Here is a 27,144-nt window from a genome sequence, read left to right as displayed (position 1 = left end):
CCTCCAGTGGAGATCTATCTAAAGAAAAAGTAGTTAAAAAATTATCGATGGTTTACTAAAGAGTGCTCATGAGAATACTGAGAAACAGTGGATCGATATTGAAAGGTTCAAAGCGAACAACCCCCTGAATCTGCTAATACTCTCTCTGAAAATGATGTACATTGTTTTACCAGCTTACTTGGAGTTGATGATACTAATGATCAAACAATTAAAGATGTAAATAGTGTGTTCGCTGGATATGAGAGCATAATAGGGGCAACAAAGGGACATAGAAAAATGAACTCGACAATGGCCCCTAAATGTGCAAGTTATTCGGCTGAACCGCAACGTATGGATGATGGAAGGGACGATTCTATGAACTTAAAAAAAGAAACTGAGTCAATGTATGTGGATCGAGTTTGTGATTCTAGCAGAGTTGGTAATGATATGACCGTCATGACTTATATGAGCAAACCCATTCTGATTTGCAAAAGCTTGGGGATGAAGAGATTCATGAAGGCATAAATGATCTAGAAATCAATGGCAACAAGAAAGTACAGGAAGATTGTGTTGGTGTTGTTGGTGATCGTGTTGTGTAGTTGGATTCGATTGGTAGTGTCTATGGGTTGAATGCTGCAGAGAGCTACTTCAATAACATGAGTGACCAAGATAAATGTGACAAAACATATGGTGCTCTTCTATGTTATATAATGTCAGGGAAGGCCTCGCTGATAAATCCCTCGCTCATGTGCAAAAGATGAAGGAGAATGGATTCTCTCCTAATAATTTTAGCGACAGAATTTGCATTAACTCGTATGGGGCAAGATCTGATATTGAAAATATGGAGAAGCTTCTAGAAGAAATGGGGAGTGAACCTCACAACTCTATGGGTTTGAACACTACCATGGTGGCCAATTTCTACATTAAAGCAAGTATCAATGTGAAAGCAATTGCAACCTTGAAGAAAACTGAGGAGAAGATGGATAAAGATGTGCTTGGATACAATAATTTGATTTCTTTCTATGCGAGTCTAGGGAATAAGTCAGAGGTAATTCGACTATGGGGTCTTGAAAAAAGCTGCTCTAAAGAAACAAATAAACAGGGACCATATGAATATTACGGGTTCATTGGTGAAGCTTGGTGAACTTGAAGAAGCTCAGGGATTCCTTAAGGAGTGGGAGTCATCTTGCCACTTATATAATTTCCGAATGCCGAATATACTCCTTATTGGGTATTCTTGGAAGGGAGTAGTTGATAAAGTTGAAGCAAAGCTTAGAGAAATAGTTGATAAAGGGAAAACTCCAATTCCCAACAATTGGGGAATTTGGGTTGCAGGGTATGTTGCTAAGCAGAAAATGGAGAAGGCTATATAGAGTGCATGAAGGGAGCTCACCTTATGGGCAAGGTGCTCTAAAAGGGAGGGTATTGCTATGGGCGGAGCCAGAATAAAGCAGGGAGGAAGACTGGGGTGGCCCTTCGAAATCCGAAACGGCAGTGTTGTAGGGGGTAGACTGAGATGACTCTTCATAATCAGGGAAGTGAGGCAAATTGAAGGAAACTCTGGCGTCCGCAGGGGGTGAATCAGATTGAATGGAAGCTTGCGTCCGCGCGAGCACGTGTGAGCGGCAGATAACTGGGGTTGGGCGCTAGGCCAAAGCCCATTTGAGTCCTTGTACTAGTTAGTTTCTTTATTGTTGCTTTTGTTATAGGTTGTTAGGTATTGAGGGGGTGACCAGCGGAAATAGGGTGGCAGAAAATTAGGAATATGTTTGTTTCTTTTTTTTTTTTTTTTTTGGGTACGACCCGGGTATCCGCCTACCGTCAACAGTGTCAGTTTTACTGTCCACTGCACCGGCCAGCGACTAATCCCACGCCCCGTGGATCCGGCCCCACATCACCACGAGGAGGGTAAACCAGGAGCCCAGGGGCTGAATCGAACCCGGGAGGCTCATTGCTGACCTCGTGAGAGGCACACCCGTAGTTCGCTCAACCACCTGAGCTACGCCCTGGGGGCAGGAATATGTTTGTTTCTTTGTTTCTTGGGAGAGTGGCTCTCTCGACCAGCCAACCTATAGCTTCATTTTCATTTTTATTGTATTCAGGAAATCTCCATTCAATCATTCATTCCATTTATTCCATTTTCATATTGAAATTCATCCAATCATATAGCTCATACTAGCAGATTCATTACTCCCCTATGCACCGTCTATCTCCCTTACCCAGCTCACGGCTAGAAGTATTCCCTCTCTCTCACTCGCACATAGCTCTTCTGCAGCGCCTCCGGTAGCCTCTCTCCGCCTCTGTCTTCGTCGTCGTAGCTCCGATGACCCAGCTCTGGCAGCATCCAGGTGAGTTCCCTGCCTCCAACTATGCACACACATGTACGTGTTTCTTTTGTTTTTGTAAAGTATTTATCGTTAAGGTGTTTTTCATATTATATATGTATTATTATTATTGTCTTGTTTTTTTTTTTTTCTTATATAGTGTTTATGATTTACTGTTATAAACTAACTTCATTATTGTAATCATGTTTTATATATGTGCTAACTTTTGGTATCCTTTAATACCTAGTATACATGTTTATATTTTCATTTGTTGTATTATTTAAACTCTCATTATTTTATATTATTCATAGTTGTCGCATATTATTTAGGGTTTTTGACTCATTCAAAGTTTTTTTTTTTTCATGTTTATTGTTTATATAGTATTTAGGGTTTTTTATTATTATTTATTATTATTTATTATTTAGGAGTGTAATCATTTCATGCGTATATTTATGTGTATTATATTTAGGTTTTAATTGGTTTGCATGTTTGGGGTTTAATTACTTCCATATAGTGTGTTTTAATTTTAGGGATTCCATATTATTGTATATTGACCTCGAGGGTTTCCATATAATGTAAATTAATTTTTAGGTTCCATATTATTGAATATTGCTTGATAAAACTCAATTTTTTTCCGTATTTATTTTTAGGGTTCCCATCTTATGGTATATTAATTTTTTTAGAGTTTGTGTATATTTCATATTAGACTCATGATGTGAATTATTTTCCATAAGCTCGTTCTTTTTCTTTTCATGTTTATAATTTGTATATAATTTCTTGGGTTTAATTATTTCCATACTAGGGTATTATTAAGGTTTGATTGATTGTCATGTTATTGGAAGTTCCCTTTATTGTTGATATTAGGGCTTTATTATTGAGGTTTTGACTATTAGGATGTATATTATTATTTACATGTTAAGATATATGATATTAGTATTATGTTATTTTTTTTATTAGCTATTTGAAATTTCAGTAAAATACAGAAAAATCATTAAAAAAATAGAAAATTAGGAGAAAATTCTAAAAATATTTTTGACTTGACTTTCACTATTTTCTTTAATTTTATTTTCATTATTTAATTGCACAAAGTTCGGGAGATATAAAAAAATAGGAAAATAGAAAAAATAAAGAAAAATATTTTTGAGAACCAGAAATCATTTTTGGTAACCTTTCATCCCGAATTAGATCCAAAACCTCTCGAAATAGTATTTTTCATACTTAGAAAACCCAACGAAATTTCAAAATGTCGGGAGTATACTTTGTAACATATTTTCTTGAATGATTGTAACAAAAGGGTATGAGTTTTTCAAATCGTGTACCCCGGTTCATATATATATAATGTAAATATTTGTGTGATTCATTCATGTACATTTGCATATTGTAAATTCACAAAAGGAGTAACATAAAAGGTTTTTCGAATTTACTTTGGGATAATTTTATAATTAATTAAGTACCGTTCGCAAGAATGGGCGTGTAGGGTGTGCTTGTACCTTCCCCTCGCGTAATCGAACTCCCAATCCCTGGTTTGGTAACACGGACCAATTCTACCCTTAATTTGGTAGTAATCAAGTATTCTAACCACACTAAAATGTTAGAGTGACGATTTCATCCCATCATTTTTCTCGAAAATAATCAAATCATTTTTCATTCGCCGACCGTGGGGCACCCTCGCACCCGGGACATCGCAACAATTAGGTCAAATAGGAAAATAAAAAATTGATACCTAAGATTATGCCACTCTCTTATAAAAGAGTTGAGATTAAAAAATGATTTTTTGGAAAGGAAAGTTGAAAATCTGAACCATGTTGTTTCAAAAATTATTCAAGCAAAGTAGAATTTTGATAAAGTATTAGCTAATCAAAAGGTCATTTTTTGACAAACCTGAAAAAGAGGCAATACTCGTGCAAAAAAAATTCTTCAGTTGAGAAGATTTGGGTATCAAAGGGGTCTAGGTTAATTTCAGATGATAGTATCCTTAAATTTGGAGCTTAATGGAAAATGGTTCTCTTTGAAAATGTGAAACTTGGGCCTTTTTTCAAAATTGTTACATTTTTAAATTTTTTTTTTTTTTGTTTACCCAAGGTTTCATCTTAGATAAGTGATTAAATTGTTCTAGAACTTGCGTTTTTGTGTTTCCCTCAAAATGTTTGATATATTTGATTATATGATGTTTTCCACAAGTCTTTTCCTACATTTTGAAATATGATGCAAAAATTTGTGATATATTGATTTGTTTTGATTTCTGAAGAAAATTATTTTGTTGATAAGCATGTTATTTTAAATTCTTTTACGGTTAAATTGCTCATTGTGAAACCCCATAATTAAATGTTGAGTTATATGCATTGATTTAAGGGGAGCATATAATACTGTGATATAAATACTTTATTTGTGCTCAAATTGAATATCATCTCTTTGAACATTTTGATTTCTTTATTGATGATCGTTTTAAAATATGAATAAATTGTTGATCATTTAGAAAATTGAGTTTAATAAGTTGGGAATATTGAATATATTAATGATGTAAAAAATATTCTTAAATGAATATCTTGACTTGATTGAAAGTATTGAAAATTTCTTCTTGTTGACAATATCGATATTTTGTTGATATGGATAATACTTGAATGATGATCATCTTAAGCACATTGGATATTTTGTTGTGGATATTAAGTTTAAATGGTATCTTGATATGAATGTTTGAGCTTGATTGAATATTATGATGAGTTTAGCAGATTGAATTTAACTGGAAATTTATTATGATTATTGAGCTTGCTGTGAATTTGAGTATATTGAGTATATTGATTAAATATATTGAATATAATGATAATATGAAAGTTGTGTTTAAATGAATATTATATATTGTGAATTAAGCATATTGAAACATCATTCTAAATGGTTCCCTGATGTTCAAAAATATTTATTTTTTATTTATTTATTGTGGCTTTTATCACAACCGTTGGATCATCTCTAAATCCAACGGTTGTGTGATGTCATATATATGTTTGTAAGTCATGAGAAAATATAGGTATTGCTTGTCATTTTGCGCAAGGAGAGCTAGAGTGAGGTTCTCTTTAGGAAGAACTTTTCTTGAACGAGTTGAAGGTGAAGTGTACAAGGGATTTGGGATCGGAGAGAGACTAATCAGATCTTGTACTGCCATCGTTTCATAGTGGATTTTTCTCCAGGTGCACACTCCATGGACGTAGGCAAGCTTGCTAAACCACGTAAAATCTCTCATCTCCATTTTTCTATGAATGTTCTTTGTGTTATTTATTTTGTTGATCGTAAGATTAAAATTGCAAGGTGTCAACAAGTGGTATCAGACCAAGATTTTGATTGGGTGCAGATCTAATAAATTAGATCAGATCAAAAGAAATTTTTTGGATCTGATGTTTTTCCGTGCGAGTGCTCAAGATCAAAGTGGTTCGTTCAAATTGAATAGAGGTATGCGCAGACTCAGATCAGGCGTCGAAAAAAAAAAACCCTCTTTGCATGCATATTGTGCTTACTATAACATGCATTCTTCCCTTCTTTTTTTTCTTATTTTTTTATCACATAATCTAGAGTTCGCGTTAATGCCATTACACTATCTCTTTTGTTGCCACTAGAACTTCTTCCTAAATTTTAATGTTTATTTCATATAAATCCTATTTTTTTCTAGGATTTAATTTGGCATTTTTCATTTTCAACCAAAAAAAATGTGTTTTAATAAATAATTTTTGCATCCCTCCTTAGTTTTTGAATTTATTTGATAATATTCCTGTCTTTCAAGTTTTGCATTTTTCGTTAATTTGATCTATTCTCCAAATTTCTTAGAAATTAATTTTATAACTTTTTAGGCAAAATATTTTTTTCATTTTGATGTACCTAGCATAGAAAACTACACACAAGAAATGATATGCTTCTCAACAAAATTATGAACAAATAGTTGTTTTACCTACGGAAAATGGAAAACTTGTCAACACTTTATGCTCTACATAACATTACATGTTCTCTAACTAAGAGAATGTAAGAAAAAATAGAATAGTATTTAAAATTAAGAATTCACAAAGTATAATTCATCATTGTACTTCATGTATCATCATCATAAAAGAAATAACATTGGTAAAAGTGTGATAAATAAGTAATCAACTTGCTCATCAAAATATAATACTTAGATATCTGCATATGTATATGTGTATATACATGTTTTTAATAATGAAAGTTAGACTAAGTACCTGGAACAGTAAGGGAGTAACCAAGTAACAACCCACTGATGAAAAATACAAGACCCCATAGTACCTCAACCCTAGGTTTAAAAATAAAATAAAGGGAAAAAAGATTTTTAGGACTCACATTCAACTATAGAAAGATATTGAAAAAAATAAAAATTCTAACAATTTACAAGTTAAAGAGACATAAATAGTACCTGCAATGTCTACCATTTGAGCCACGAGCATCATGCGTAGATAACTGTAGAGAGACAATCTCATCACACAATAGCATTATCGTTAATAGGCAAGAGAACAAAAAAATTTCAAACAAAAATCAACAAATAAAAGTTGTTGGTGCAAGGTTATGTTTTTTTCTTTTTTCAGCAAAGTGAAGGAAGTAGTTAAACATCATTGGGCTATTCTAAAGGTGAATTCGACATTTTTCTTGAAAATAAAACTTGGTTATAATATGTTTAGTAAACCAATTTTTTAACATTTTAAAAGAGAGATTGTAGACTTTTAAGAACTTTAAAAAATTTATAAACCAATGTGACTTGAATGAATTGGTGTTAGAGTATGTTGAAGCCTAGTAGACTTTTAAACTGCAATTAATTAGGAGATCTCTTTAGGGGGTTTACAAGTTGTCAGCAAGGAGAAGTCAACCTCCCAAAATAGAATTGTGCTATTTTGATAGTTTCTTTGGCTTTCTGTTTGTAGTGGCTTGTGGACATAGGCATACATCGAAACCATATAAAATGTTGTGCAGCATGTGTTTTATTCTTTTCTTGTCTTTTCTTTCTTCTACTTTCTTTTTTTCTTTGTTTCTTTTTTCCTTTTCTTTCCACTAATTGAATGTATGTAAAATCTTAGGGCATATTTACAACAATTGGTATCAACGCACTATGTTCATGCTAGGGCTTTATAGGTTTTGGCATCTAAGTCACAACAAGGCTAAGCAAGGTTAACACAAAGTTTGACATGTTTGATCTTGATAAAAGGAAACTTTAACCTATGGAATATGAACCAAGCTGTTGGCAAGAAGGAATTAGAGATGAATGATGACCACTAGATCAAAATAGTGCAGCTACCTAATAAATTGCTCTTAAAGAAGATATAGATGATTCTCTCTATTTATAATGGTGGATGCCTAAATCAACAGATCAAACAATTTAACAAAATCTTGTCAATTTCCTCAAACAAGAAGTGAAGAATAAAGAACATAAGGTGGTGATGCTTTTATGCTTTTATCCTACATTTGAATTTTTGAGAAGTCCCTCCTATATCTTGAAGATGTTTCCAAGGTGCTATGTTCAATTAAAGCCATAAGAAAACTCAATAATAACCACTATGAACTAGCAATCTTGGTTGTTGTTGTTGTCTACACCATGGTTTATAGAGGAGTGGGGTACAATCTCAACTCGCAATCCAACCATTTTCTATAAGAAACATACTATAACAAATGATAGCAAAAATGCTTAATAGTTTGAAAAAAATTACAAATGAATACATATTAGCAGACATCATAACAAAAAATCATAACAAAAAAAAATATAAAGCGGAATTAATTATAATATTTTCTCGCTTTGTTGTGCTCTAAGAAATATAATATTGTATATGAAAATTGAAAATGGTAATAAATATTTCCTAACAATTTTCATCATTTTTAAATTTTTTAAAATATATATATATATATATATATATATATATATATATTGCTAATTTTATTTTAAACTCATATGACAATCTTTCTAAATTTTCAACAAAAAATTATGTACACTAAGATTTAGTTTACAAAACTAATCATCAATTATGCACTTTGGTTTTTAGTAGTTGCAACAAGGAAATATTTTAAACAATTGTCAAGTTAAAAAACAGAAACATCATAAATAGTATAGGCAAATTGAAAATATTCTCAGATTTAAGGGATGACTAATAGTCCGCTGGAGGGACGTGCTATTATGTCAGAATAATTGGCCGAGCAACGCTTGACTGACAACCCTTTAGCAACCTTGAGAACACATAATCAATCGAAACGCATGCATAATGAGTTTAAACTTTTAAGTGAATTAGTTCTTTAACCAAAGGCAAGTGCATATCTGAACAAACGGTAATTCCATATTAAGTTCATTTGTAATTACAAATTATACCTAATGGTCATTATAATTTAATCTCAATTACAAACCTTTGAAAGAGTAATGAATAAAACTGGCTCTGATACCAGATACGCCCAGGTCACTCTTAGAACAAGGAAAAATTTTAAACAATTGTCAAGTAAAAGGACAGAAGCATCATAAATAGTATAGGCAAATTGAAAGTATTCTCAGATTTAAGGGATGACTAATAGTCCGCTGGAGGGACGTGCTATTATGTCAGAATAACTAGCCGAGCCAGGCTTGACTGACAACCCTTTAGCAACCTTGAGAACACATAATCAATCGAAACGCATGCCAAATGAGTTTAAACTTTTAAGTGAATTAGTTCTTTTTTTGCTGATATTTTTTATAAACCACCACCACAAACAAATTAAATGTAATTTTATAGCATGTTTAGTAGATAAAATGAAATGAAGTATGCTGAAATGGAATCAAATGTATCACTTGATTTTCTTATTCTTTGTGTTTAAATTTGCATTCTATTTCATTTCACAAACCGAAAGTAACATCGGCGTTTAAGTAATATTTAAATGTTACATTTGAAAATATGAATTTCAGTCACTCTTAGAACAAGGAAAGATTTTAAACAATTGTCAAGTAAAAGGACATAAGCATCATTAATAGTATAGGCAAATTGAAAGTATTCTCAGATTTAAGGGATGACTAATAGTCCGCTGGAGGAACGTGCTATTATGTCAGAATAACTGGCCGAGTCAGGCTTGACTGACAACCCTTTAGCAACCATGAGAACACATAATCAATCCAAACGCATGCATAATGAGTTTAAACTTTTAAGTGAATTAGTTCTTTAACCGAAGGCAAGTGCATATCTGAACAAACTGTAATTCCAAATTTAGTTCATTCGTAATTTCAAATTATGCCTAATGGTCAGTATAATTTAATCTCAATTACAAACCTTTGAAAGAGCAATGAATAAAACAGGCTCTGATACTAGATACGCCCAGGTCACTCTTAGAACAAGGAAAGATTTTAAACAATTGTCAAGTAAAAGGACAGAAGCATCATAAATAGTATAGGCAAATTGAAAGTATTCTCAGATTTAAGTAATGACTAATAGTCCACTGGAGGGACGTGCTATTATGTCAGAATAACTGGCCGAGTCAGGCTTGACTGACAACCCTTTAGCAACCATGAGAACACATAATCAATCGAAACGCATGCATAATGAGTTTAAACTTTTAAGTGAATTAGTTCTTTAACCGAAGGCAAGTGCATATCTGAACAAACTGTAATTCCAAATTTAGTTCATTCGTAATTTCAAATTATGCCTAATGGTCAGTATAATTTAATCTCAATTACCAACCTTTAAAAGAGCAATGAATAAAACTGGCTCTGATACCAGATACGCCCACGTCACTCTTAGAACAAGGAAAAATTTTAAACAATTGCCCAGTAAAAAGACATAAGCATCATAAATAGTATAGGCAAATTGAAAGTATTCCCAGAATTAAGGGATGACTAATAGTCCACTGGAGGGACGTGCCATTATGTCAGAATAAATGGCCAAGCCAGGCTTGACAGACAACCCTTTAGCAACCTTGAGAACACATAATCAATCGAAACGCATGCATAATGAGTTTAAACTTTTAAGTGAATTAGTTCTTTAACCGAAGGCAAGTGCATATTTGAACAAACTGTAATTCCAAATTAAGTTCATTTGTAATTACAAATTATGCCTAATGGTCAGTATAATTTAATCTCAATTACAAACCTTTCAAAGAGCAATGAATAAAACTAGCTCTGATACCAGATACACCCAGGTCACTCTTAGAACAAGGAAAGATTTTAAACAATTGTCAAGTAAAAGGACAGAAGCATCATAAATAGTATAGGCAAATTGAAAATATTCTCAGATTTAAGGGATGACTAAAAGTCCGCTGGAGGGACGTGCTATTATGTCAGTATAACTGGCCGAGCCAGGCTTGACAGACAACCCTTTAGCAACCATGAGAACACATAATCAATCGAAACGCATGCATAATGAGTTTAAACTTTTAAGTGAATTAGTTCTTTAACCGAAGGCAAGTGCATATCTGAACAAACTGTAATTCCAAATTTAGTTCATTCGTAATTTCAAATTATGCCTATTGGTCAATATAATTTAATCTCAATTACAAACCTTTGAAAGAGCAATGAATAAAACAGGCTCTGATACTAGATACGCCCAGGTCACTCTTAGAACAAGGAAAGATTTTAAACAATTGTCAAGTAAAAGGATAGAAGCATCATAAATAGTATAGGCAAATTGAAAGTATTCTCAGATTTAAGTAATGACTAATAGTCCACTGGAGGGACATGCTATTATGTCAGAATAATTGGCCGAGTCAGGCTTGACTGACAACCCTTTAGCAACCATGAGAACACATAATCAATCGAAACGCATGCATAATGAGTTTAAACTTTTAAGTGAATTAGTTCTTTAACCGAAGGCAAGTGCATATCTGAACAAACTGTAATTCCAAATTTAGTTCATTCGTAATTTCAAATTATGCCTAATGGTCAGTATAATTTAATCTCAATTACAAACCTTTGAAAGAGCAATGAATAAAACAGGCTCTGATACTAGATACGCCCAGGTCACTCTTAGAACAAGGAAAGATTTTAAACAATTGTCAAGTAAAAGGACAGAAGCATCATAACTAGTATAGGCAAATTGAAAGTATTCTCAGATTTAAGTAATGACTAATAGTCCACTGGAGGGACGTGCTATTATGTCAGAATAACTGGCCTAGTCAGACTTGACTGACAACCCTTTAGCAACCATGAGAACACATAATCAATCGAAACGCATGCATAATGAGTTTAAACTTTTAAGTGAATTAGTTCTTTAACCGAAGGCAAGTGCATATCTGAACAAACTGTAATTCCAAATTTAGTTCATTCGTAATTTCAAATTATGCCTAATGATCAGTATAATTTAATCTCAATTACAAACCTTTGAAAGAGTAATGAATAAAACTGGCTCTGATACCAGATACGCCCACGTCACTCTTAGAACAAGGAAAAATTTTAAACAATTGCCCAGTAAAAAGACATAAGCATCATAAATAGTATAGGCAAATTGAAAGTATTCCCAGAATTAAGGGATGACTAATAGTCCACTGGAGGGACGTGCCATTATGTCAGAATAACTGGCCAAGTCAGGCTTGACAGACAACCCTTTAGCAACCTTGAGAACACATAATCAATCGAAACGCATGCATAATGAGTTTAAACTTTTAAGTGAATTAGTTCTTTAACCGAAGGCAAGTGCATATTTGAACAAACTGTAATTCCAAATTAAGTTCATTTGTAATTACAAATTATGCCTAATGGTCAGTGTAATTTAATCTCAATTACAAACCTTTTAAAGAGCAATGAATAAAACTAGCTCTGATACCAGATACACCCAGGTCACTCTTAGAACAAGGAAAGATTTTAAACAATTGTCAAGTAAAAGGACAGAAGCATCATAAATAGTATAGGTAAATTGAAAATATTCTCAGATTTAAGGGATGACTAAAAGTCCGCTGGAGGGACGTGCTATTATGTTAGAATAACTGGCCGAGCCAGGCTTAACAGACAACCCTTTAGAAACCTTGAGAACACATAATCAATCAAAACGCATGCATAATGAGTTTAAAATTTTAAGTGAATTAGTTCTTTAACCAAAGGCAGGTGCATATCTGAACAAACTATAATTCCAAATTAAGTTCATTTGTAATTACAAATTATGCCTAATGGTCAGTATAATTTAATCTCAATTACAAACCTTTGAAAGAGTAATGAATAAAACTGGCTCTGATACCAGATACGCCCACGTCACTCTTAGAACAAGGAAAGATTTTAAACAATTGTCAAGTAAAAGGACAAAAGCATCATAAATAGTATAGGCAAATTGAAAGTATTCTCAGATTTAAGGGATGACTAATAGTCCGCTGGAGGGACGTGCTATTATGTCAGAATAACTGGCCGAGTCAGGCTTGACTGACAACCCTTTAGCAACCTTGAGAACGCATAATCAATCGAAACGCATGCCTAATGAGTTTAAACTTTTAAGTGAATTAGTTCTTTGTTTGTTGATGTCTTTTTATAAACCACCACCACAAACAAATTAAACGTAATTTTATAGCATGTTTAGTAGATAAAATGAAACAAATTATGTTGAAATGGAATCAAATGTATCACTTGATTTTCTTATTCTTTGAGTTTAAATTTGCATTCTATTTCATTTCGCAAACCAAAAGTAACATCCGCATTTAAGTAATATTTGAATGTTACATTTGAAAATATGAATTTCAGACCTTAGATATGGATTTGGATACATTAAAAATTTTTAATTCAATTTATAATGCATCTAATAAAAATTTAATACAACTTCAAATTTAAAGTCTCTTTAAGCATAGGGTAAGTGTCAACATTATCTCGCTATTTTTTAGTACTTAACAATTGTTAGTTGTTGATTAAGAAAATGAAAATGCAGGTTGACGAAGCCGCCGAAGAAATGGATTCATTCCTTGAGCCAGCAGATGCCAATGGGATTTCCAAAGAAGCAAGTGATGAAAAAGAGTACTCAAATTGCATTGTTTAAGTGAACTAATTAAAAGTCCACACCAAATTTGAAACACAATGAAAGGTGGTCAATTTTTCTCATTTCAGAACTTCAACATCTAAGTTATATTTGATTTACAGAACAATTATTCCTCGAAATTCGATGAAATAGTGTATTCATTATATGTTAAAATATTGAAGTGAATTAGTTCTTTGTAAATTATGCCTAATGGTCAGTATAATTTAATCTCAATTACAGTATGTTTAGATATCTGAGGTTAACTCAATCTGAAGGCACAGCACAGCGTAGCACAAGATGCAGTTCCCAGTAAAATATTTCATACAACTTGTATAAACCATTTGCACATTATGTCTCAAAACATATTGAGTTAGCTTACAGCATTGGGAAAAAAAAATCCAACATTGAAAGCAAAAGCAGATCTGTAGAAGAAGAAGAAGAAGAATACTTACAAATTTGAACTTCAACGTAGATGAACTCACGAAAGCTCAAAGATGAGCTTGCGACGAGCTCCTTCTGGTTCGAAATATCCATGACGAACTCACGAAGCTTCTGACAAACTCGTGAAGGACTCCTGCCGGTTCACAATGTGGAAGACTAACTCAGGAAGCTCCTGCTGGTTCGAAGGGTTGACGATTAACTCACGAAGGTCAGAAGAAGGCCAAAGGGCTTTGAAGGGTCGAAGAAGAAGGCCAGAACTAAAGGATCTCTCACTCTCTCCTCTCGTGCTGGCTCTTTGAACAGAGATGCTCAAATGAAGAATCAAATAGGGACTAGGGCATTAGGCATTAGGGATTTAGGGTTCACCTAGGAGTGGGAGGGCTGAGCAGGGCGTATAGGCCATGTGGGAACTTGGGCAATGGGCTCACTAGGCTAACTAGGTCTAGGGTATTAGTGATGGTTGTTCCAAACCGTCACTAATACCCTTAACGATTTCTTTTTTAATCTTTTTTAAATAAAAACACTATTAGTGACGGTTAGCCACCGTCACTAATACCACATTTAGTGACGGTTGTTCCAAACCGTCACTAATTCCCTTTCGATTTCTCTTTTAACATTTTCTAAATAAAAAACTAGTAGTGACGGTTTTAAAACCGTCACTAATAAATCAATATTAGTGACGGTTATCCCAAACAGTCACTAATACCCTCAACCATTTCTTTTTTAAATATTTTTTAGTAAAAACACTAGTAGTAACAGTTTACAAAACCGTCACTAATAATATGGTATTAGTGACAATTATCTTGAACCGTCACTAAAACCCTTAACCTTTTCTTTTTTAATATTTTTTAAATATAAACAATAGTAGTGACGGTTTCAAAATTGTCACTAATACCATAGAATCGTTGCTAATATTTTCCCGGATAAATTTTCGCGCGAAAATTGTTTACCGTGCTCTTTTTAGTGACAAAAGTATTAGTGACGGTTTCAGAAACCGTCACTAATACGTAGACTTTTAGTGACGGTTCTTAAAAACCGTCACTATTACCAACATTTAGTGACGAATTTGAATTTGTCACTAATACTTTCTTCACTAAAAACCTATTTTTTTGTAGTGTATGCATAAAACTGTCAAATTTCTTGTACCGTTGTCTTGGAGCTTGTTTTAGGCCATACAATCTCTTTCTCAGTTTGTAGACTAGATTCTCTTGTCCCTGAGCAATGAACCCTTATGGCTGAATCTTGTAAATGTCTTCCTCTAAGTCACGATGAAAAAATTTCATCTTCACATCTAACTGCTCAAGATGTTGGTTTTCTGTAGCCACCATCCCTAGTACCAGTCTAATTGTTGACATTTTCACACCTGGAGAAAATATTTTTAAGTAGTTAATGCCCATCTTCTGCTGAAACCCACCCTTTGGCAACTAAAATTGCCTTATAACACTTGCTACCATCATGCTCATTCTTTATTTGGTATACCCACTTGTTGTGTAATGCCTTCTTCCCTACTGGCAATTCAATCAGTTCCCATGTCTAATTCCCCAACAAAGAATCCATCTCATCCTTCATGGCTAACTCCCACTCGCTTGAATTTTCATCCTGCAGGGCTTCATCGTAGCACTTTGGCTCACCACTATTAGTCAATAGGAGATAATTTAGAGCGAGTGAGTAACGCTGTGGAGGTCTAATGGTCCTAGAAGATCTATGGACTTCATCTACAGGTGTACTCTAATGTACCTATGATTCTATCTCTGTGACATCTAGCACTATAGTTTACTTGTCTTTGTACATAACCTGTTCATTAAAACATATTTTAGACTTTGCGTTAAGTTTGCGATGAGCATTGGAATCAATATGAATATAAAAAACACAAGCAAAAACTTTTAAATGAAAAAACTTTACCTCTTTATTGCTCCAAACCTCTTCAGGAAGTCTGAACTTTATGGGAACTGAAAGTCCCTGATTTATCAAGTAAGCTGCAGTACTAAGAGCATTAGCCCAAAAAGTTTTTGGTAGTCCAGCATGCAACCTCGTACTCCTAGCTTGCTCATTAAGAATTCTGTTCATGCACTCAGCCACACCATTTTTCTGTGGCATCCCATGAATGGTCTTTTCCATCCTAATTTCATGTGCAGCACAGTACTCACTAATCCCTCCCTCTATATACTCTCCTCCATTGTCTAACCTCAAACATTTTACGTTCAAACGTGTTTCTGTCTCAACCATAGCCTTCCACTTCTTAAAAGTCTCAAATAGATTAGATTTATTTTTCAGAAAATAAACCCATACTTTTTTGGTTGAGTCATCAATGAAAGTAAATCAATACCTTGAACCTCCAAGGGATGCAACTGGAGAAGCCCCCTACAAATCAGTGTGTACTAACTCCAATTTTTCAGCCTTCCGTGTCCTACAAGTTTTCAAGAAGACGCTTGCCTTTTTTTGCTTTCCTAAGATGCACCTTTCACACATGTCAAAATCAACGGATTTCAATTTTGTAGTTTCCCTTTTGACAGCAACATCTTCATCACTTTCTCACTTATGTGACCAAGTCTACGGTACCATAAGCTTGTATCAGTACTTACTTTAGCAACTGCAATTGTGTCTCTTGGACTTGAGGTCATATGTAGAGTCCCAGTCTTCTTTTAAGTAGCCAAGGTCTTAAATTTCGATTTCAACTCAAATTTTGAAGCTCCAAAATTACGGAAATTTCAATTTTGATGTCAATTTCGATTTCGATTTGAAAAAATAACATAAACAAGTAGTAAAACATGAAATTATTTGTGAAACTTTGGAAATGGTTAACAAACATAATAATATACGTTTTAAGACTAATATATTACAAATTAAATACATCTATGTTTTGTATGAAGTGGAAAAGTCATAAAATAGTATGTGCATCAAACATGCTTGTAAGATAATGTACATTAAACATATTCAGTTAATGAAAATGAAATTCATAAATCATTTAAAAATTATTTATTATACAAATATTGATAATTTAGATATGAATGGTTAAATAAAATATTACTATAAGTTTATTTTTTCATATAATTTCAAAAGCACTTGTGACAACCTTTTGTTTCAATAAAATAAATTAAAAGAGAAATTTCACTTCACTCTTGAATCTCTCATTTGAATTTCGATAAAATTTCATTACATAGTTAAAATTTTGACAAATTTCGCTAAAATTTCGAGGTTTCAATAAATTTCGGATGATTCGTTGAGATTTTGACGAAAATTATGCAAGACAGAAATCGACTGCCATTTTGATTTCGAGGGTGACGGAAATCGAAAATTTCAACAGAAATTTCAACAATTTTGTGGAAATTTAAGACCATGCCAGGAGCCAATACTCTAGCTCCCTTTGTAACCTTCCAAGTACCACCAACAAACAACATTGCATGCCCTTCATCATCAAATTGTCCAACAGAATTCAAATTCGGCCTTCTAAGGTTAAGAATATGTCGTACCTTCTCCAGTTACCAAATAGACCCATTAGACAACAACATCCGGACGTTTCCTATACCCACAGTTCTGTATGATTTCTTGGTGTGAAGTGGTATGAAACGAAGCTCCTAAATCCAAAACCCAATCATCAAGTGGACTGTCTACCACAAGAAGTAATGCATCCTGTACCTCTTTTTTTACATCATTAGCAGAATCATCTTCATTCTTCTTCTTAAGACTTTTGCATTGTCTCCAAAAGTGACCCGTTTTCCCACAGATCCAGCATTGCACTTGTTAGCCAAATTTATATTTATTTCTGTTTCGATTAGAATTTCTAGATTTTGATCTGCCCCGATTTGAATTTCTATCATTACCTCTGCCTTTTGTCTCAAGGTTTAGAGCAGAGCCAGAACCTAAGGTTTCACCTGCATCTTTTTTGCGAATCTCCTCAGTCAGAATTAAATCTCGTATGTCATTGTACTTCAGTTTTTCTTTTCTTGTAGAATTGCTTACTGCCGTCCTCATTGCCCCCCAACTATTTGGCAAGGAAGCCAAAATGATCAGTGCACAGATCTCATCATCAAAATAGATTTCTATAGACGACAATTGATTTGTGATAGTGTTAAACTCATTCATATGTTGTGCTACTGATGCATTCTCTACCATCTTCAAATTGAACAACTTCTTCACTAGATGCACCTTGTTGTTTGCTGACGGCTTTTCATACATACTAGACAAAGCTTTCATTAGATCTGTTGTCGTCTTCTCCTTTACAACATTGTGTGCAACAGACCTAGACCGAGTTAACCTGATAACTCCCAGTACCTATCTATCAAGAAGAGTCCATTCCTCATCTTTCATAGTCGCACGTTTTTCCCGTGTAGAAGCGGCAAATGTAACTTCTTCCCATAAATAATCCTCGATTTGCATCCTCCAGAATCCAAAGTATGTGCCATCGAACTTTTCCATTCTAAGCGCCTTCCTGCTTCCTATGCCATTGCTGCCACTCAAACCTAACCCTAGGCTTTGATACCAGTTGTAGGGAAATTATCACAAAATTCCCAAAAACTTGTGAGAAACAAAATAGAGAAAAACACACGCCAAAAGAAAAATAATCACACGCATAAGACAATATTTACCTAATTTGGCAATTTTTACTTACGTCCACGGAGTTGCAGGGGTTTTACTATTATCCGGGAGTAAATATAGAGTGCAGTCGCGCAGTTTCAATGCATCAACCCTAATCACCAAAACACTGATTTTTATATCCTACGCACAGGATTCACAATGGGCTACAAAACAGGCCAAGCCTCCGCTCCATGGACTAGGCCTCATAAAAAGAATCTCCCATTATAAAAAAAAAAATAATCACGCAACATTATTTTGGGTCAGGACATCATCTGGATAAAACACAACTAGGCTCCACAAAGCCCAACATGGACAGCTCCAATTGAGCAAAGCCATGTACTAGAAGCATGGACCAAATTATGCCACATGTCCCCATTCAGTGGTGACACATGGCCACTAGCCCCTTTAATATAAAATCCGTTTTTTCTTCCTTTTCCATTTTTCCGATCCCCTTCCTCTCTCCTCTCTCTCTCTCTCTCACCCTAGCTCTGTGTCCCCTCTCTTTCTCACTGGTTTCTCCCTGTTCCTATCTCTCTCCCGCGAGGCTTCTACCTCTTTCCCCACTTTCATCTTTTAGTTTTACCCTTTCAACCAGAAACCTCTCATATCTTGAAGGTTTTCTCGTCTCTGTGGTGTTCTCAAACTCCTCTCATGGGCCCCTTAGATATGTGGCCTCCCAGATATATAAGGGCTCTCAGCTACCCTTTTCTCCTAGGGTTTTCGAATCTAAGAGGGTTTTCAGACTCCCAATGCTACCCTTTGATCAGACCCACCCTAAGATCTACATTGTTTCATTTTTCCTCATTTTTATCTTTCCTTTGCTTGTTTAATGCTTCTGTTGGATTTATTTGTTGCTATCTTGCAGGTTATTCAAGGATCAGGGACTCAAAATGGAACCCCAGATTAGCTTCACCATGACATATAAGTCCTCTTCCCTTTTTCTCAATTACATTTGGATTTAGGGATGGAAATAGGCTTAGGGTGAGTTGACTCACCCCAAACTCGGTGGGTTTGACTCAAGTGAGTAAACTCTGATGATGGCTAGGGTTGACTCGCACTGAATTGGCCCTGAATGACTATGGGGTTCTGGTGAGTTTAAGTTGAACTTAGGGTTGGGACCCGACATTGGGCTCTGGGCTCCAGTTTGGATATTTGGGCTTTGGCCTACTTTGTTTGGTTGGGCTTGATTTGGGTTCAAGGCTTTGGATGTTTTGGCTTTGCTTTGTTTTCAAGATATGGGCTTCAGGTTTTAAAAAAAAGTGGGATTTGGGTTTTTTTTTTTTTTAAAAAAACATAGGCCTGGCTATTTTATTAAAAAGTGGGTTTCGTTTGTTTTAAAAACATGGGTTAATGACATAGGCTTTTGGGCTCCAAGGGTTCTAGGTTTTGGGTTTATTTATCTAAAAAGGTGGGCTTTTATTCATTGGGCTTTAGGTTTATTTATCTAAAAACATGGGCTTTAGTTTGATGGGCTTTGGTCTACTTAAGATGCAAGCCTCAGTTATACGAGCTTTGGGTTGTTTATAAAAAGGGCTTTGGTTGTTTAAAACCTAGTGATGTCCTCCGATGGAACCTCAGCAATGCACTCGTTATGTCCTCTTAACTCCAATGTTTCTTTCCCCCAAGTTAGCTTTGTAAACAGATTCTCATATCTAGGCTACGCAGATAGGGAATTCAGCAGTATCAACGTTTTTTCCTCTTCCTCTAACTTCACATCAACTCGCCCCAAATCACTAATGATCTGATTAAATGTGTTTGTGTGCCGAGTCAAGTCTGAACCCTCTAGCATCTTAAGCCAATATAATTTTTTCTTAAGATGCAACTTGTTCGTCAATGACTTGGACATGTACTGGCGTTCGAGTTTCAACCAAACTGCTGTCGGCGATTCCTCATCCATGACGTGATACAACACCTCATCGGTTAGACATAACTTGATAGTGGACACATCTCACACTCCCACCTCCTTCCAAATTGTGTCATCCATGCCTTCCGACTATCCCTTGCTACACTAGCAAGTCCTTCACCCTCCTCTGCCAAAGCCTGAAGTTCCCCGTTCCATCGAACTTACCAACCTCAAACCTTGCAAAAGAAATCTCAATTAGTCATTGCAAACCAATAGCTCTGATACCAAATGTTGTCAAAAAATCAGCGCTCTGATACCAATTATTGGTGTTGAGTGTGCGCAGCTAAATACCTCACACTAACTCTCACGAAACAATCAATAGAACAAGCAAGGCAAGCACTCGATGATGAACAATACTAATCAAGCAATCAATCAACAATGTGAATAATCAAAAGCAACAATCAAAGACACAAGAATTTACATGGTTCGGCAATTTACCTATATCCACAGGAGCAATGACTGTTTTTCACTATCACAATGAAGTTTACATCAAACATATCAAACTAGGGTTACATAATAATGATTAAATACTAATCTAATGCGTACAAAAGACTTCTAGTATATATCTAAAATGCATCTATAGCAATCCCCCAGAGAAAATTCCTCCAAAAACTCCCAATCTACTGATCTCCAAATCGAAATTTCGTGACGTCCGCAAGCGTAACCATTGATGGTTTGGCCTAAACCATCGACGGTTACACCCAAACCATCGACGGCTTGTCGTCAATCTTGCCATCCTGTAAGCCTCTCTCTTAATCCTCGCTTCACGATGCTTTTCCTAGTGCATGCGTTTCACTCAAATATAAGCCACATCCCCAACATCATCTCTACCTTGAGTCTTTAACTCAATCTGAATCACATGCTCATTGCTGCTACAGTTTTCTGACACTTGTTTCTCTTCTTCCTATGTACGCTGCAACATGATTTTCTCATCAAAAACCACATCTCTATTGATAACCACTTTGTGTGCCTTCAGATTCCATAGCTTGAACCCTTTCACCCCTTTTTGATTTTTTCAGAAAGATGCATTGTCTAGACTTCGAATCAAGCTTCAATCTCTCCTCACTATAAACATGCACGTAGACTAGACATCCAAACACTCTCAAACTAGAGTAGTCTACTGCGCTACCTATCCACGCCTCCTCTACTACTCCATATCTAGTGCAGCCCTTGGTGATCTATTAATCAAGAAACGCGTCATATTTACTACCTCTGCCCATGAGTTGTTTGCAAGCCTTCCATTTAACCTAAGACATCGAGCTCTTTCAACTATTGTTTGGTTCATCCTTTCCGCCACACCAATCTGTTATGGTGTCTTGCGCATTGTGAAGTATCTCCTAATGCCATGCCACTCACACAACTCCATGAACTTTGAATTTGTGTACTCAGTACCATTGTTAGACCTAAGGCATTTGATCTTCCTCTCGATCAGGATTTCCACTTCAGTTTTCCACAATTTGAACTTGGCAAATGTCTTTGACTTGTGTCGTATAAAGTACACTCAAACCTTTCGTGAGTAATCATCGATAAAACTCACGAAGTACATATGTCCTCCCCGTGATGCTACCCTTACTTGCTCCAAAATATCTGAATGAATGTAGTCAAGAATTCCCTCCATCTTGTGTGTGGCAGTCTTGAACTGCACCCTAGTATGTTTCCCAATCGCACAATACCTACAGAAATTCAGCTTGCATGTTTTGACACCCTTCAAAAGATTTCTCTTATAAAGCCTCATCATCCCATGCTCACCCATATGCCATAACCGCATATGCCACAAGATAATACTATATGACACAGATTCTGTAAGTGCAGCTCCATCTACAACTCTAGTATGTAGCAGTGTATAGATATTTCCTAATAATTTCTGCCCCTTCATCATGGTTAGGATGAAGCATAATTTCATGTAGGTGTCAAACCAATCTTTGTTGAGTGTCATATGATAAGAGTGCACTAAATCTAGGATCCAAGAATCCATGAGATGATCTAAATTGGATATAACTGAAAGAATATCACCATCACCACTCTCTGAGTCTCCTTCCACTATATTCGCATATTTTGATGAACCCACTTTATTTTCTACATTCTCCTTCTTCTTCACTGAACAAATTGGTTTTATGTGCCCATTTTTCCCACACTTAAAACACCGTATATGCTTCCTCTTCCTGGAATTGGATTGAGACTTATTGTTACTCGGCCCACTCTGGAACTTGCTTCTCTCACCTTCTTGGTTACCCTTCACCACAAGCCCTTTGCCTCGTGAATTCTCATCGCTAGCTTTCTTCCTCTGATGAAAACACAAAAGAGCACTTGTGATCTCCTCCAATTTGAGAGATTCCTTTCCCCACGTCAGAGTTGTAACCAAATTTTTATACGTAGGCGACGCATGTAGGGAATTTAGCAGCATCAACGCCTTGTCTTCGTTTTCAAACTTCACATCAACTCGCTTCAAATCTCTGATGATCTAATTGAACACATTGATGTGTTGGTTTAGATTCAAACCATATGACATCTTAAGCCCATACAATTTCTGCTTAAGATAAAGCTTGTTCGTCAATGACTTGGAGATATATATATATACCGACATTCCAGTTTCAGTCAAACTGTCGTAGGTGATTCCTCATCCATAACATGATACATCACGTCATCAGTCAGACAAAGCATAATAGCAGTGTTTTTAAAGGCGTAAACGAGGGCAAAAATGCACCAAGGCATAAATTGTATGGCATCATGTTTGGTAAGCAACAAGATAGTCCATCAGTTGTGCGGTTTGTTGATGCTGATTATGCGGTGGATATGGATGACAAAAGGTTTACAACATGTTATGTCTTTATCCTTGTGGGAGGACCTATATGTTGAAGGTCCATGGTACAATCCTTGGTGGCATTGTCTACAACTAAATATAAATACATGGCAGTTTGCGAAATTGCAAAAAAAGCCTTGTAGCTTATTGGTTTGGTCAAAGAGTTGGGTATACAACAAAGTGGGGTTGTGCTACGTTGTGACAGTCAAAACGCTATCTACTTAGCAAAGAATCAAGTGTACCATGCGAGAACCAAGCATATTAATGTAAGATTCCACAGGGTCTGAAAATTGATTACTTCAGGCGAACTTGTACTCAATAAGGTTCACACATCTAAAAACGTGACGAAAATTTTGACAAAACTGGTTACTACTGAAAAGTTCAAGCATTGCTTGGATTTACTTCATATCTCCAAGTGCTGGAAGAGAGACGGATCCAACCTAATGTTCCAAGGTCAAGGTGGAACAACGAGCTATGTTTTAAGGTTCTCCTAAGGGACGTATACTCGCCAAGGTAGAGATAGTTGTATTTTTGTGGCTCATATGCTTGATGGATTACATAAACAAAGAAGAATATATAGTAAAAAATCACATGTGCTAAGGAGCAGCGAGGAAACCATCGACGGTTTAGCTCCAGAATTAAGGCAATTTAGATTCAGTCTGAAATAGTCAACGATTTGGCCCAATCAGTCGACGGTTTGGCTTAAGAACTTAGCACAGATTTTCAAAATTTGAATATGAGTGTTAAGCTGGTTGGGTGTTTGTAGGGAAACGTCCGAAGTGTTTATAAATATACCATTCTGGGTATATTCAAAGAGAAGAAAATCATTATAAGAGTGATTGTATTGTATGTTCTTTGACACTTTAGATAGTGAAACTTTGCCGATTGATCCCGTGGATGTAGGCATTGCCAAACTACGTAAATTTTTTGTGTGTTCCATATTTGTTCTTCATTAGTTGATGCATTTAATTTCCGATGTGCAATTCCAAGTTCATTCACAACAAACTAGTATCATTATATTTTTATATGAGGGTGTTTTAAGAGTTCACAATGATGAACACATGCACTAGTGAACATGTCATGTGCAATTGTATTTAAACGTTTTCACATTGATACACACACACAAGTAAATATGTCACGTGTTGGACATGATTAAATGTCAATAACCTTGTTTAAAATATTTTTATAATTCTCAATAAAGTTTTTATATTTAGAAAAGAAATTAATAATATTACCATAAGAAAATTTGCAAATATCAAATTATGAATATTTAAAGTTATTTACGAAAAATTTAAATTTTTTTAAGACTATGAAAGTATAAATATAAATAAACATTAGATACTATTATGGCACAAATAGATGAGGCACATGGCAAACACTAGAAATAAATGATATGATACAACATGAATATGAATATGTAAAGTTATTCATGTAAAATTTATCAAATTATGAATATTTGTGATTCAATGAAAATATTAATAGTAAAGGTGACTTGTGACTTTGGTGGCCCCAAGGTCAAGGGTTAGATTCCCCCTTGAGACTTTAGCCCAATGAATTATTAGGGGTGCGTCCGACGACTTTCACTTCCCCCCCTCCCAGGTTTGGTACTGCACCATAGTGTCCAAAGTGGTGCGAGGGTAGGCAAAGTCCCTAATTATCACTATATATATATAATGCCCTAGAAAATTAATAAGCATGGAAGTGTAAATAATAATAATAATAATAATTAAAAATTTAATTAATTAATTAATTAATTAAAATTAAATAATTAAATAATATAATATAATATAGTATAATAAAAGTAATGATTATAGAAAATATATATATATATATATATATATATATATATATATATATATGTGTGTGTGTGTGTGTGTGTGTGTGTGTGTGTGTGTAAGAAGCTTAACTTGTAAGCTTCTATAGGTTGCAATTCAAAAAAAAATAAAAAATTACAGAGAGCTTTTGCGCTCTCTCAGCATCGTTGTCTCTCTCCTTGCCTCTACTCTCACTCTCTCCTTATTTTGTCGGCAAATATTCGACCGATTGGAAAATGGAAAATACCGCTGCGTTCCATTCTCCGCCACCGACATTCCTACCGGAGTGGTTTTTTCGTAGGAGCATTGTAGGCACCACTCCTGGGTTAAGGTAAACCCACTCTTTCTCCTCAATTTCTCTCAAATCTTTAGCTTAATTGACGATTAGACATCATTTCTAAGGCCTAGCATCGATCCTCGTCAATTTGACTGGAACAAAATTGGGAATTGGGCTTTCCAAGCACCATCTCAAGGTTAGGGTAAGATTTAGGAAATTAAGCAAATTTGTAATTTTTGGAAATTTAATTATTTATTTGAAATTTATGAGTTTAGGAAATGTGGAAAAGAATGGTATTTTATTTGAAATGGTATTGATAAACTAGGATTATTGAATCAGGGTTCGGATGAGCGCCGCAGGCATCGTTTTGGGGTCCCTGCTGGCGTAGTTCCTAAAAACCAAGTAAGGTGAATAGATTAAGCCAGTAATTTTGTAATTCAAACGGTTAAAATGAAAAATATGTGTGTCTGTGTGTGTGTATATATATACATACATATGATTATCATGTGGATTTTGAAAAACCAACCGTTTGTGTGATTTTGAGCCTAGGGCTGTGTTAGTAGTTACTATTTGCGAAAATAGAATGATTAAAGTAATGGATTTTCTAGATAAATTGTGAGATAATTTAACATGTATTTTCAGTAAAACAGATGATGAGCATAGGTTAGCTTATTATTTTAGATGATATAATTATGTGTATTATTCAAATCGTGTGGCATGAATAAAGTGAATATACTGTGTTGAATTATGATATACATTTATGAGATGTTGGAAATACTGAAATGTGTTGAGAATATATATTGTGTGTGATTGTTTAAAGCAGAGCTATATGTGAATATTAAATTACAAGTTATGGTTTGAGAAGTCCGGTGGACCATAGTAGGCACAGTACTGTTGCGCATGTTTCAGGAGAGTTTAGTGCACCCACACATCTTAGAGAGAGTGTGGAGATGAGATGGTCGATTGGGCTGAGAAGGGTAGAGTCCCCCTGGAGTCTACACTAGTATGGAAACAGCTAATCTGACTTACAGACTAAAGAGGTTGTTATTGATTTAACTCTGGTGGGCCGACCAGGATTAAGTCCAGCCAACGGGGCTCACAACCCGTCATGGGGAGAAGCATGACAGTGTTTATCCATGTGACAGTGAGGTCTAAATGCATAATTATTGATTTAACCAGTGAATATTATATATCAATGTATGTGAAATATCTGTGAATACTGAGTATATGAAGACCCAAAATGAGAAATGTGAAATGAGTTTATGTGATGTGAAAAACTAAGAAATGATAATGAGATTATGTGATGTGAAATATTGAGAAATGTGGGAATTGAGATGACAAAGAGACAAGTATTACGGAGATAACAGATACAAAGTAACGAATAAGTGTATTACATATTGTAGTATTATATGTATTTGGGACGAGGTAAACTCTCTGCCAAAGGGCTTGCTAAGAAAGGCGAGTGCTTTTATAGGTATCAGATGTAGCCGTACCAGGTTGTATAATGTATTAGGGCAGAGGGAAGCTACTTATGTGTGTAATGTAATATGTGGTGTAAAGAGGGTGATCTGAATAACCAGTGAGAGATTTGTATTGATATTTTCCTCTATAATTTATTGATGGGTGGAGAGGTACACTCAGTCACTGGATGTGACTGAAACTCAGTGAGGATAAATTCAAGAACAATAAATTTCAATTAGAAACAATACAGAGGAAACAATTCTTTCTCTCACGCTCACTGGCTTTCCACTCTCAACACACCACACTATCACCACACATACACACACCTATTTATAGTAAAACATACAACAATATAATCAACAATGGTGGGAATTAGATTTCAACAATTGTGGCTAGTTTGGTAAGGTTGGTGGCCGAATCTTACTTAACTTCAATGGAGGTGGGCTGCCGGTTGATGAAGCTGCTGCAGTCAAATTTTTGCTGCCACCGTCCCACTGTTTAAGTTTAATCTTCAACATCCCCCCTTAAATTTGACTCTCCTAACTTTGTCATTTCGAGCATTGTCTTCAGTCTTACAAAAAATATCATGCCTGAGTGGCTTTGTGAAAATATTAGTCATCCGATCATACGTTCTGCAAGATATCAATTCCACTTCTT

At 35.1% G+C, this 27,144-nt stretch overlaps 1 protein-coding gene across 1 annotated transcript in view; it reads right to left on the bottom strand.

The window, feature by feature from the left end:
* LOC131161865 (sugar transport protein 6-like) overlaps positions 1 to 27,144 on the bottom strand; it is an 86,608-nt gene that overhangs the window by 16,647 nt on the left and 42,817 nt on the right. The window contains exons 9-10 of the mRNA XM_058117857.1: positions 6,709 to 6,752; positions 6,518 to 6,588 (exon numbers count right to left, since the gene is read on the bottom strand). Of these exons, the coding sequence (XP_057973840.1) occupies positions 6,518 to 6,588; positions 6,709 to 6,752 (115 nt within the window). The remainder of the gene's footprint in view (positions 1 to 6,517; positions 6,589 to 6,708; positions 6,753 to 27,144) is intronic.

This window comes from Malania oleifera, chromosome 8 (genome assembly GCF_029873635.1).
Source record: "Malania oleifera isolate guangnan ecotype guangnan chromosome 8, ASM2987363v1, whole genome shotgun sequence".
In the NCBI taxonomy this organism is placed as follows: Eukaryota; Viridiplantae; Streptophyta; class Magnoliopsida; order Santalales; family Ximeniaceae; genus Malania; species Malania oleifera.
Note: the sequence above shows the minus strand (reverse complement) of the source record. Positions and strands in the feature narration are given on the sequence as shown.